Source organism: Phytophthora ramorum (assembly GCF_020800215.1).
Source record: "Phytophthora ramorum isolate Pr-102 chromosome Unknown Phyram_PR-102_s0004, whole genome shotgun sequence".
In the NCBI taxonomy this organism is placed as follows: Eukaryota; Oomycota; class Peronosporomycetes; order Peronosporales; family Peronosporaceae; genus Phytophthora; species Phytophthora ramorum.
The window spans coordinates 777,015-789,496 of NW_027150650.1; the positions used below are offsets into that span (position 1 = coordinate 777,015).

A 12,482-nucleotide genomic window follows, 5' to 3' on the forward strand; every position below is an offset into this window, starting at 1 on the left:
TAACACTAGCGATATTGAAATATCATGATAAATACTATTGTTATATTGTATTGCCAAAGCAGATGACCATGACGGGCATGACCAGGTACCGACCTCCTTTGCCGGCCGCTACCGCAGCGGAGCGCTACTTGAACTGACTTGTATTATGCCTTGCTTGCTGTGGACAGAGTGGTGATCATCCAGGATGTCAACATCACGCAAAAGTACCAGGAACTGCTGCGCAAACTGGAGTCAATGGGCGGCGAGAAGGTCGGGCGGCACGTGGTGCACTGCCGCCTCTTCAACCGCAAGACGCTCACGGACGGCTGTGTCAACCAGCGCATGTTCATGCTGAGAATGTCACAGAACGACGACCTGGTGTACGCCGTGCTGGCCAACGAGAAGGCGCACGGCATCGCGCCCAGCGACAACGGCGTGGAAGGGCTCATGGAGGACGTATCGCTGCTCGAATGCGGCCTGGACGGAGCCAACATCCTCCAGCAAGTGGAGATCTACGCCTTCAAGTCGGACGGGCAGTTCGAGGTGCACAACTGTGGGCTCTTTAGTCTGGTAGGTGGCATGCCTGACTGAGCTTTGGTTGTTGTACTGCAGGGCACGCAGTACGTGGTGGGGGACTTTGTGGTGAGCGTGTGCACGTTCATGTCCCGCAATAATTTGCCCCGAGGCCTCATCATCGAGGTGCAGTACTCGCCGTGCTACACGGTTTCCCACGTTGACATGCTGATCGACGAGTTCTTGGGCAACTTCGCCTCGCACGACCACCTGCGCAAGCCCGTGGAAAACATGCCGGCACTTTTTGAGAAGGTGGGGCTGCCTAACAGTGAGTACAGCCTCAAGCACACGGCTCTGCAGTACGTGGCTGCCTTCAACATCCTGCGCAAGTTTGAAAAGTGAGGCGGCTGGAAGTAGCTCTGCGAATAGAGTCATCTTCGTGCAAGTGAGTGCGAAGTGGAAGTCTCCTTTGCATTAATGAGACCTGCGTGAAGTTCGTGTTTACCTACCGCTAGGGCAACTCATTTTTTGATGCCCGTACTAATTTGGAGGCCTGACGCTGAGCCTCTTGCAGCATTTCGCTCAGTACGGGTTCATCACAGCCCGCTGATCTCATCGTCTCCACTGTGCGAAACAGACTTCGCACATACTCTGACGAGTCGTTTAGTCTTCGGCGCTTGATCTCCATCTCATCTGGGGCATCTCGCTGCAGAATGTCTGTGATTAATCTCCGTTTCTTTGTTTGTGTCTCGGTACATTCTCGCACCTCATCCGCGTGCTCTTCGTCCACCTGGGTTTCGACGATGCTTTGAGTTGAGTCACGGCTCGTCTCCGCCTCAGGGATACCCTCCTCTGTGTTGAGGGTTTGTGTATCGGCGATGATCTTTACGTCGTTCATTTGTGTCTCGGGCACACTTTCAGCTGTCGCCACTTCAACGACAGTCTGCGTGTTGTTAGTCTCCAAATCAGCTTCACTCGCCTCATAATTGCTCTGTGTCTCCGAGACGTCCGAGGGGCTCGAGGATTGCTCGGTGTCTTCCTGCTCCAGCAGCTTGATCCCAACGGTAGAAGTGAGCTCAGGACGGATTCGAAGCCATTCATGCAGATAAAGCACGTCGAGTCGGCCTTGGTAGACCTCTGAGAAGTTCCCCGAGCTTTTGTCGGTCATCAAGACCCGCTCAAAGGCTGCCTCGTACACGACGCACAGGGTGTTCCACACGTCTCGAAGCTTGGCCGGCGGATGCGGCTCCGCAGCCGACGGATTGAGTGTCCGATAGCGTTGGTGCGCCGAGATGAGTCCGTCCAGCTCCAGCGAAGTGGAGCAATAGGACGCAGCCACGTCTTCCCAGAAGCTGCGGTCTTCTGCGCCTGCGTGCAGTGCCGCTAGTCTGTGCGAGAATCCGTCGCTGAAGAGCACGTTCATGAGGCGAATGACGCAGTGTTTGGTCGGCTGCGCTGGCCTGATGAGGCTGTGGCTGCTGTTGGGCGGCGCGGCGTATAGCGGAGGGGTGTCTTGTCTGGTGGTCTCTGTGGTGGTGGGGCTCGAGGTCCCGTGACTTCTGCAGTGCTCCCACAGCGCTGCGATGTAGTTGTTCTTGGTGGAGGCGCCTCGGAACTCCTTCCCCTGCGCGCGAATGCCGCGACGGATGCAAACGGATCGAAGCGGCTTGGCTCGGAAGCACCCCATGCTCGTGTTGAAGGCCAGCTCGCCCTCTTCGGGGCGGTACGAGGCCAGGTACGCCTCAATTTTCGCCACTTCTTCCAATATCCGCTCGCGCTCCATTTTCACTAATAAGAGAACGATTTGCTCATAAAATGAAGCAAACAAGCAACGTTACATTGGCAAAAAGGTATTTGTCCAGGCGACTAGCATGCCGCTCCTACAGTTAACAAAGGTGCTAATGGTGCTACTTACCCCCTAGAGTCTAGGAGGAGGTGCTGGGGGAGGAAGCCGAGATGGCACTTCCACCAAGTGAGGCCAGCGGACTGGCACTCGAAGCACCCGGCGCCGTGCCGAGACACGTGCGAGCAACGTCGTCGAACACCTCCTTGATCTCGCTCGAGCACTCGAGGTAGTCCTGGTCCCAGAACTTGTAGCTTTTGTTGCGGATGAGCTCAATGAACGTCACCAGCAAGCCCCACGGGTGCGGGCGGTTGGCGATCAGCCGCTCGATGAGCACGCGGGTGATCTGCTCCTTGACCATCTTGTTGCTCGAGTACGAAAACAGGTACAGGATGACGCAGCTGAAATAGTGCGTGTGGCTGTTCGGGTAGCGCAGGTGGTTCGCCAGGGAGCTGAAGTACCAGTAGCGGCCTTCCGTGTCCAGCTCGTCCGCCAGGTAGCGGAACACGTCCATGGCCGCGCTCTGCTCGAACTTGCTGGTCGTACTCGGCTTGGCGTCAGCTCCAGACGGCGTTGGCGGCGGCGTGGAGCCTCCGTTGGCCATTTCCGCAATGCCTTCCTTCCCCAAGTAAAGCACCAGCGCGTTGAGCGCCGGCAGCGCGTACTTGCAGGACGTCGGGTCGCGCTCCAGCTGGGCAGCAGGACGCATCAGCTTCGAGATCAGGTCAGACGGGAACGCCGACGCACGGTTTGCAGTAGCGTGCAGGAACTCGTCGACGTAGTCCTTGATGCCGTTGTTCGTGAGCGCGGCCCCCCAGGCAGGCATGGGTCGCGGAGCCACGCTCACTTCGGGGAGTTGAGCGACCTGAAGTCCCAGCGTCAGCGGGTCAGGCAGCCGCATCGAGCGAGAAAACGCCGACAGGATCACGTTACGCAACTGCACACAGGCCGCAGGCAGCACGTCGCAGAAGCTAGTGTAGAAATCGCTCAGGAAGTCCGGGTAGTCGTGCAGCAGCACCAAAATGATGCGCACAACACCCTTGTACAGCGCCGCGATAGAGTCTGGCAGCGGCACGGCCGAGTCCGCATGACGCAAAAACGGCTCCATGAACACGAGTAAGTTCATGAGAAGGCGGTGAAGAATCTGCCAGCCACGCTGCTGCTTAGCACGCAGCAGCAGCGGCATGAAGCAACGGTGCGAGATAAGCTCCGTCCAAGCAAACACGAATCCGGGCAGTCCGAGTGGCTGCAGCGTGTTGTACGCGCTGGCAAAGGTGTTGAGGACCTGCAGGTTGATAGCGTCCAGGGCCGGCTCCTGGGCCGTCAACTCCTTCATAAGGTTTACGAACATGCGGAAGAAAACGCGCTGGTCGAAGGGGGCCTTCTTCTTGCGCGACAGGTCGTGTGCTGCCACCAAGACGTTAGCAATAGCGCCAACAGCGTGGTTTAGCACCTGCAGCTTTGCGGCGGGTGAAGGGTCCAGGTACTTCACCAGCAGCGCCATTAAGTGGGTAAGTGCATCCAGCACCGCGTAGTTCAGCGGTACCTTTGCACCCGCCTTGAGTGCAGCAGGATCGCTCGCGGCAAAAGAGCTCTTCAGGCACGCATCCACGCACAGCTCTGTGCCGAACTTGAAAAACAAGGAGACGCTCTCGTCATCAGCAAGCAGACCGTACTGCTTCAGCATCTGGAGGTACTGGGCATGCATTTTCGAGTTGCCAGTCGGCTCTTTGTAAATGGCGATCCAGTGCTCCAGAGCATTGCTCACCGTATGGCGGAAAGCGGCATGCTCCTGCACGAGTGGGCGTTCTCCGGTGCTCTTCGCAGAACCACTGCCGATCGCACCCATGCTCTTCTGGGGCTGCTGTGGCGCCGGCGGTGTCGGGCGGCTCTGCAATTTTTGCACACGCGCTTGCTCTAGCAGTGCGGCAAGGATCTGCACATTCTTGTTGGCAGTCGCACCGCCATGACGTTCCACAATCCGTGCAAGCGCTTCCAGAGTGTTTGGCAACTGGGTTGCCACGCCTACATGCTCCATGATCAGGCACTGGCGAACCACATGAACGGCAAACTCAATCGCCACACTGTTGCGCTCCATGTTGCGTGCCAGATATACGTCAAACTCGCTGGCATCCACCACCTTGTAGCGGATAAGCGCCACAATGATTTCACAATGCAACTTCAGTTTGTCGTCCACGGGTGCACGCAGAACCCAACCAACAATCTCCTTGCGCAGCTTGTCGCAGCTTGCCGTCAGTGCTTCCAACGAGCTAACCAAAATCTCCAGGAACAACTCGTTTCCTCGGCCACCGTTGCCCAACTCATACATAAACTTCACGATACGGTTCGCGATCTTAAGGCAAGCTTCATCACGCAACGCCGGACGCACGCTACCACCAAGTGCACGCACCTCGCGCAAAACTGCGAAGACCTCGCTTTCCGCCGGGATTGCTAGCAGCGACGGGAGCTCACGCTGTGCAGCTGCAGCCTGGCGAGCAATCTTTTGCACGAACAGCTCAAAACGTTCCAGGAGTCCAGCGAAGCGATCCAATGCAGCCGTCACACTCACACCAGCGGTATCGCCCTCCTTCTCAACAACACCACCGGGGAACGCACCAGCGCCAGGTCGAGATGAAAGCGGCATGGAAGTGGGCCGCGGAATACGCTGGAAGGCCTCGTAAACCACGAGCTGCATGGGTGGTACACCACCGAGCTTGGGCTTGAAGACCTCAGGCAAAGCAGCGGGCCAGTGACCACTAGGAGCCCCTGGCGAACCTGCAGAAGCAGCCACAGCCGTGCTACTCGCGCTACCCTCGAAAAAGTGCACGCCATCCGCTCCTGGCGCCTTGCCAACCTGTGCTTGCTGCTGCTGGTAACGCCGACGCGATGCATACGCATTAGCAAGAGCCTCATCGATGTCACGCATAGCCTTTTCCGAAGATGCCTTCTCAATGAGCATGCAGCCCAAGTCCGTGTTCTCGTTGGAGCAGACCTGGATCACGTGCTCAAGCTGCTGGGGATCCCCAGCGGTGGTGGGAAGCAGCGCACGAAGGTGTGTGCCAATAGCATTGCGAAGCGGCTCCTTGGCCGTGATAAGTGCCAATGATCCCGACATCGACGCCACCATTAGGTGTGCGGCCTTACGCATCTTCGTATCATCGAATTCGGTAGCAAAGTCCTTCAGGATCACCTCGCGGGTAGTGATGCACGCAATGGTGACGCTGCGCTCTACCACGGGGGAGATCACTTCGCGAATAGCGCGGTCTACGGCAAGAGGGACCAGGCGACGCAGGTTCACATTGCGCAACGGTAGCTCAGGGTTCACAGCAACATACGAAGCTAGGTTCGGGATCACTGTAGACTCCGCAGCCGCACCACCGCCACTGCTCGCTCCAAGCGATCCATACCCAGGCACCCCCTCTCTTCCAGTTGGGCTACCGGCCGGTACGAATCCGTCGCCAGGCTTCTTCATCTGCTTACCCGGCGTCAACGGTCGTCCCAGCTTCACCCCCGAGCCGGGCGGTGGTGTGGCAGACCGTGGTCCCATCATTGAGGTGGTCTTGGGAACCTTGACGTTGAAGTCAGGGTTGGCCGTACGAGGAGGCGCACTACGCGTATGCAGCAGCTGCGCCTTACGCTGATCCTCCACGTTCAGCTTGAATGACTTGAACAGGACTTCAATCTCAAACTTAAGGTTAAGCTTGAGGTCCGGCACATCGTAAATCTCACTCATGGCGTGAATGAGGCCCATGACCCACGGGTTTGGCGGCTTAAAGATCTTCGACTTCTTGCATCCCTCAAGAATCTTGGCCACGAAGGGCGTCACAGCAATAAGGTGGCCGGTCTCGTAGCCAACATAAAGAAGCTCCTTCAGGTCCAAGTCACGCTGCAGCAAAGGCTTGTTGCGTGCGAGAGTGAAGACACCTATCCACGAACCTAGGTTCTTCAACAAGGAGCGCTGTTGAGAATTGGTCGTGATCGTCCCTGACGTCAGCAGCTTGCGTGCGTTTTGGAGCGTACGCTTGAGGATCTCACTCTCAAGCTCCGGGCGCATAAGCTTCTCGATGAAAATCAGGTATACCGTGTGGTAGTTAGGCTGAGTCGAAATCCGCTTCACCACCAAATAGTTCGCGAGCCACGCATGATATGCAGGCAGCAGCATCTTACGCACTTCCGGGATCTTCGCCTCCAAATTCGAGATCGACATGTTGTTCACGATGAAGTGAATGCGATCCTTCACGGTCTCGTCAGGCTGCTCGAGCTCCTCATCCTCATCTACCTTGCTTGACTCATGGAAAATGTGATCCACCTTCAGCTCCGGTGCGGGGGCAGCAGGGGGCGGAGGTGACGCCGCTGGAGCCTTTGGCAACGGGGATGTCAATGACGGCCCTGCCGAACGGCTTAAAATTGATGACGGAATTTGAATATCCAATGCAATATCATCTTGAGCCTTTGGAACAGCGGGCGGCGGCGATCCAAGACCAAATGAAGCGGCGCTGGCGACAAGTCTCGATGTACCTTCTCCCTCAGCAGCACTGCCTAATGGCGGAAGTGAACCCCCCAAAGAGGACAATGCATCACTGCTACCAGAACTCGCATCGAGTGAAGGTCCTGAAAGCGCGATCGAGCGGGTAACTTGGTTCACCTGGCGCATAATCTCTGGCAATGCGTGTTGCAAGTGAGGGATCTGCGATAGATTAGTACAATAGGCGGGTAATTCCCGCAGCCTTGGAACAAACTGCTGCAGCGCGCAGGCACCAAAGAAGAAGAACTTCGAATTCACAGGCTCGCGAAGACTCTCAAGCACAGAACGCAGCGCGGTCTGGAGGAAGTTGGGAGGAAGCACCTGGTGCTCGATGAGCTTCCCGAATAGAACGCCAGTAATGCGCAGCTCCATCTCCGGGTATCGAGGGAAGAAGCGGTACTCATCAAACAGATTGTGGATCATGCAGTAGAAGATCTGCCGCTCGCGTTCGTCGCGAGAACCTTGGAAACGCTTCAGCATTGCCACAACATCGTTGATATTCTGCTCCGACGTGTAGATTTGTTGGAAGTACGCGTTCGCCTGCTCCTCGATCATTTCTGCCGTGTAGGTTGATGCGTCACCACTACTCGCAGATGGATCGCCACCAGCTCGAATACCCGCGGCGGCAGCAGCTCCGGCACCAATACCAACGGCTGCCCCCCCTGTCCCGGGTACGTGAGGATTAGCGGTCTCTCCGACCGGGCGCGTGGACGCCGAGATAACAGGGTGGGTCTCCATACTGAGGGTGATAATGCGCTTGAGCTCTTGTGCGATAGTAACAGGTAGCGCCCCTTGAACAGCCATAATGCACTTAAGAATAGTCGCCAACGACTCAATGGACAGCACGTGGCTCGACTGCGGCGTAATGTTGCTCTTAGGCACTGCGCGAGTGTAGTTGCGGTGCACGAAGGCCAGACACGACGTCGCAAACGCCGTCCGTTGCGAGGCGAGGCGTTCCACCAGCCACGTCTCTAAGTTTAGCACGTCGTGGTTGGCCCCCATCGTGGCTAAGGCCAAAGCAAACGAAAAATAGTTGGAATGAATGGCCGAGGCGAAGGCGTCGCCCGTGTTGCGGAAGAGCGCGAACAGTCGCGACACAATGTGCGGCGCTGTGGCGGCGTAGAAGCACTTGACGCTGGCGTACAGCACCAACTTGGGCGCGACGGACCACAAATGGCGCATGATAAGCGGGGCGTTGGGCCGGCCCATGATGTAGGTGCTAAAGAGCTCCGAGAACATGTCGTCGCGCAGCGCGTTCCAACGAGGTGAGGCCTGAGCCAGGTTGGCAATCAGAACATCGGGACATGTCTTCATTGCTCCATCCAGGAGCTTGCGGACGTCACCGTAGCAGTCCTGCTCGGATACCTGCAGTAGCGTTTCCACTACATCCAGAGAAAACCACACGCCATTCTTAGGCACAGCCGATGCATCAGCGCCCTCGAACGGTGCGAGCTTTCGCGGCGACTCGGAGAACGACAGCACTTCCGGTGGTGCCTCCACAGCTGCCTTCAGAATGCTAATGTGCGCGCGACTGTTTTTCCATGGCCGCAGCAGTGTGGTCACGCGGAGCTTGGTCTGCGAGAACCGCTGGAATGCCGTAATAAGCACGCGCAGCTGAGTCGCGTTCTGGATGCTGAGGTCGGCACGGTCCAGCTTCTCTGCAACCTTGGTCCACTTGATTGAGGCGTAGTCCTTCTGCAACACCTCAGCGATGACCTCAAGGTCCCAGTTTTCCCGCACGGGTGCTGCAGCAGCCTCGTCCGACGGGGTGGCCTCAAAATCAATCGTAAGGTTGGCCATCAACGTTGCACCATTCTCCGCGTCCAATCCGGTGAAGGTTCGCGACAGCATCGCCAACATACCCGCGACCTGAGTCGGTGGGATCGTGGGAGCCTTCGCGAGTCCAGCCTCGGCCAGAAGCGTGCGGAACGCCTGAGGGGAGGACGAGCACGAGTAGCCCACATCCTCCATCAGTTCATAGAACACGCAGCTCGACGACACGTCCGAGATGAGCTGGCTCAGCGAGTCCGAGTCGGTTACCGGCCCACAGTCCACGTGCTCGGGGTCGCCCATAGTCAGCGGGGCCATCTCGAGCGAACTCATATCGTTCGGGTGCGCTGACGAAATGCTGGCGAGGAACGAGTCCGTCTCTGCGACGTCCGCGTGGAACTCCTTCTTCATGCGCAGCACGAAGACGAGCGAGTGGAGCACGTCCGACGGCAGCTTGGCGCCGCACGAAGAGATCTCCGGGATCTTGGTGCGCAGGAACTTGATGGCCTGGGCGGAGCTCTCAGCCTTCTCTCCTTGAGCGAAGGCCAAACCGACCGTCACCTGCTGCGGGAGACTGAGCTTGAGCGTCTTGCAGAAGAGCTGCAGGAACTCCTCCGTCACGTGGCGTCCACTCACAGAGTCCGGCGAGCTACCTTCGATCGCCTGCCACAGTCGCAAAACATCCGTCAAAAGGGGGTGACTAAAAGCGAAAGAGGGAGGAGGAGGGGAGGCGCACCTCGCAGATGAAAGTGGTGAAGTTGGGGCGTGACGAGGCCTGTGCGACCTCGTGCGTGAGCAGTTGGATCTTCAGTGCGTCCTTCTGACCGCGGAAGTCGATGTCCTGGACGAGGCAGTTGAGCAGGAAGATGCGCGCGTCTTCTCCGTAGAGTTCCACGAGCTGCAGGCGACACACACAGCGTTAGTTTGAGCCACAGAGCGCAGCGAGGCGCAAGATCGGCCGCACCTGGTTGAGCTCAGCCACGTTGGACTTGAAGTTCTTCTTGCTTAGGTTGGTGACCAGGTAGTTGATCTGCCAGAACAGAGGCGACGCGAACGAGACCATGTTGCGTCCTGCGTGGCGTGAGAGGACGGGGGCGGGGGAGCTGCACCTTCCTTCCTGGACGTCTGGGGGGCGAATGCGAGGAGCTACGAAAGGGGGGGAGGGATTCGGTAAAACCGGTGCGCATCCTGCTGATTCGCCAGGACCATTTTCAACCGCGCTGATTCGCAGAGTACCAATACCAGTGAAGTACCGGTACGCACGTTATCTATTCCATGTGGGCCACAATAATAATGCACAATTGTTGATACCGGTGAATAAAAGGCTTACTTTTTCTATTTCGGATGCGCTACCGGTGCGGGAACCCTATTCCCGGTATTGCGTGGACCAAAACTGCGCTGAGCGACTTGACGAAGCCCAGTAGGGAGAGCACCAGCATGACGCCGGCGCACGCGCTCCAGCTTGATGCGGCGCCCGAGGCCAGCGACTTTTTCTTCGGGAATGTGCTGGGCCAGGGATCGTACGCCAAGGTGAGCCGTGTTATAGCCGCCGCCGCTGCTGCTGCGTGGGCTATTGCTGACTTCGTGCCCGGCGGTTTGTCGCTCTCGCTGCCTGTTGGCGCCGCTTGCAGGTTTTTCACGCGCAGATGAAGAAGAATCACATGGACTTCGCCGTGAAGGTGATGGACCAGAGCTTCATCCGCAAGGAGAATAAGACAGCGTTCGTGCTCACGGAGCGCAAGGTCATGTCGCGCCTCTCGCACCCGAACATCGTCAAGTTCTACTGCAGCTTCCGCGTAAGGCGTCTGCACTCTGGATGCATTTACTGCGCATGGCCTCAAAGATGTTGAAGCCAAGGGCAGTGCAGCACCGCAACCGCAATCCATCTGGTCTCCTCGTCTCATTTTTTGCGTCCAATTGTGGGTACAGGACCACCACAGCTTGTACTTGGTGATGGAGCTATGTCGCGGCGGCGATCTCTTCGGAGTCATCAGGTGCGCGCAGCCTGTTCATTGTTCATGCCGGGAATACGAGGGTGCTCATTGCAGTGCGTTGTGACCAGCAAGGAGTATCAGAACCAGCAGGAACAAGGCGTTTCGGACGCTGCGTGCTCTTTCGAACTGACGCAATTCTACATGGCAGAGCTAGTCAACGCGTTGGAATATATGCACTCCCAGGTACTGCGTCAGCAAAGAAGTCGTTGTTGTGATTGTATGCGATACTAATGAAGGAGAATCCTGCTGCAGCATGTTATCCACCGCGACATCAAACCCGACAACTTGCTTCTTAGGTACGGTGCACTTTGAATTGAAGACAGCTACAGCCTCTGCATCGTAAATCCTAACGACTTCTTGTGCGGTCCCGTTCAGTGAGGATGGACACTTGAAGGTGACTGATTTCGGCACGGCAAAGGTAAGGCGCCCTATTCAGTGAGCTTTTCTTCATGAAAATCGCGTTGATGTATTCGTTCTAAACGCTAGTGTTGGCAATACAGGACCAAGATGGCGAAAGTAGCGATGCGTGTCAGTTTTGTGGCACTGCCTCCTACGTGTCACCAGAAGTATTGCACGACAAGCCGGCTTCGCGAGGGGCCGATCTCTGGGCAATGGGTTGCTTAATCTTTCAGGTGCGTGCACGGCCAGTGTCGAGTCCCAATGTTCTAGGTGCACTGATCCCTTTTGACCGTATAAATGTAGATGTTTACTGGCCGAGCGCCTTTTGTTGGAGAAAACGATTACCTCACTTTCCAAGTGGTAAGACTTGCAAATCTTCGAGCGTCATGGAGTGCTGCTCAAACTGACTTGGCGTTTTGCAGATTATTAACCACTCGAGCGAAGAATTCGATTTCCCAAGCAGTGTCCCGGAAGCCGCACAGGATCTGATCCGGAAGCTTCTCGTCCAAGATCCCGAGGAACGCATTGGTGCTCAGCAGAACGAAGAGGGCTATGCCGAGCTGAAGGTTAGATCTTTTACTGATTTAGGTCTAAGTGACCGATAACTGACTGTGTTTGCCATGCAGAATCATCCATTCTTTGAAGGTGTAGAATGGGACGACATTGGCGATCAGACTCCGCCGTACAGCCCTCCTGAGTTGGTTTTGCCCGAGCCAAAGTTGGTACGAGAACTGGCTGCGTTGGATCTTTATTGGTTTGAAGCGCTAATCGATGGACTATGCAATCAGGATGGCGCTTCCGAGAATTGGACCGTCGCAGAGTATTTCTCGGATGATTTTTCAGAAAGCACGTCCGATGAGTTCAGGTATAGTGTAGTGCTGCTTGGAGGCGCCTAGAATGGCATTTCCCCTCTAATTGCTTTGCTCGCTGGTGCAGTAAGCGTTCACGTAGCAGCAGCTCGGTCCAAAGAAACCGGCCAGCCTGTATTGATTACGATGAGCAGATCCGCTTCGAATCCACCGTGAAGGTCCGCACCACGATGTTTAATCGCACGCGAGAGGTACGGCTTCCAACGTGTTAACGCCAAACAAGGTGTTTGCCGACACTAACCATGCAGTTTTTGCCTCAACAGCTTTATCTCACCGACGCTCCGCGCCTGGTTGTGATCAGCTCGTGGTCAGGCCGCTTCAAGCGCGAGGTTTACCTCGCGGCTGACACGACGGTGAATGAGATCGACCCTCACACGTTCGACGTCGTATCGGTGCGTCGCAACTTGTTATCCTGCTATTGCCCATCTTGCAGCTAATTCCTTTTGACCTGCAGCGGTCAGACACCATTCGGATCACGGACTCCAACAACCTCGCACAGCAGTGGGCGCGCGCCATCGCTGAGGCCGTCTCGGAGTAGGCACAAGCACAGCATGTGGACGTATGTAGGTAAATGGGACACACACGTGCCA

At 56.6% G+C, this 12,482-nt stretch overlaps 4 protein-coding genes across 4 annotated transcripts; 2 read left to right on the plus strand and 2 right to left on the minus strand.

Moving 5' to 3' along the window:
• Positions 1-62: 62 nt before the first annotated feature.
• Positions 63-894, plus strand: KRP23_4909 (Mediator of RNA polymerase II transcription subunit 20; the record flags this gene model as incomplete). Its single annotated transcript, XM_067889922.1, has 3 exons — positions 63-85; positions 168-522; positions 592-894. The coding sequence occupies 3 exons, from the start codon at positions 63-65 to the stop codon at positions 892-894; spliced, it is 681 nt and encodes a 226-aa protein (XP_067746512.1).
• Positions 895-1,003: 109 nt separating this feature from the next.
• Positions 1,004-2,275, minus strand: KRP23_4910 (uncharacterized protein; the record flags this gene model as incomplete). Its single annotated transcript, XM_067889923.1, has 1 exon — positions 1,004-2,275. One exon carries the CDS (start codon positions 2,273-2,275, stop codon positions 1,004-1,006), a length of 1,272 nt encoding a protein of 423 aa, XP_067746513.1.
• Positions 2,276-2,417: 142 nt separating this feature from the next.
• KRP23_4911 (CCR4-NOT transcription complex subunit 1) lies at positions 2,418-9,693 on the minus strand (the record flags this gene model as incomplete). Its single annotated transcript, XM_067889924.1, has 3 exons — positions 2,418-9,293; positions 9,367-9,528; positions 9,595-9,693. 3 exons carry the CDS (start codon positions 9,691-9,693, stop codon positions 2,418-2,420), a joined length of 7,137 nt encoding a protein of 2,378 aa, XP_067746514.1.
• Positions 9,694-10,067: 374 nt separating this feature from the next.
• KRP23_4912 (3-phosphoinositide-dependent protein kinase 2) lies at positions 10,068-12,430 on the plus strand (the record flags this gene model as incomplete). The annotated part of the gene is made up of 14 exons (XM_067889925.1): positions 10,068-10,160; positions 10,262-10,426; positions 10,560-10,624; positions 10,693-10,807; positions 10,877-10,920; positions 11,000-11,042; positions 11,125-11,256; positions 11,327-11,383; positions 11,446-11,589; positions 11,650-11,745; positions 11,812-11,888; positions 11,960-12,083; positions 12,156-12,284; positions 12,347-12,430. The coding sequence occupies 14 exons, from the start codon at positions 10,068-10,070 to the stop codon at positions 12,428-12,430; spliced, it is 1,368 nt and encodes a 455-aa protein (XP_067746515.1).
• Between the last annotated feature and the right edge of the window lie 52 nt (positions 12,431-12,482).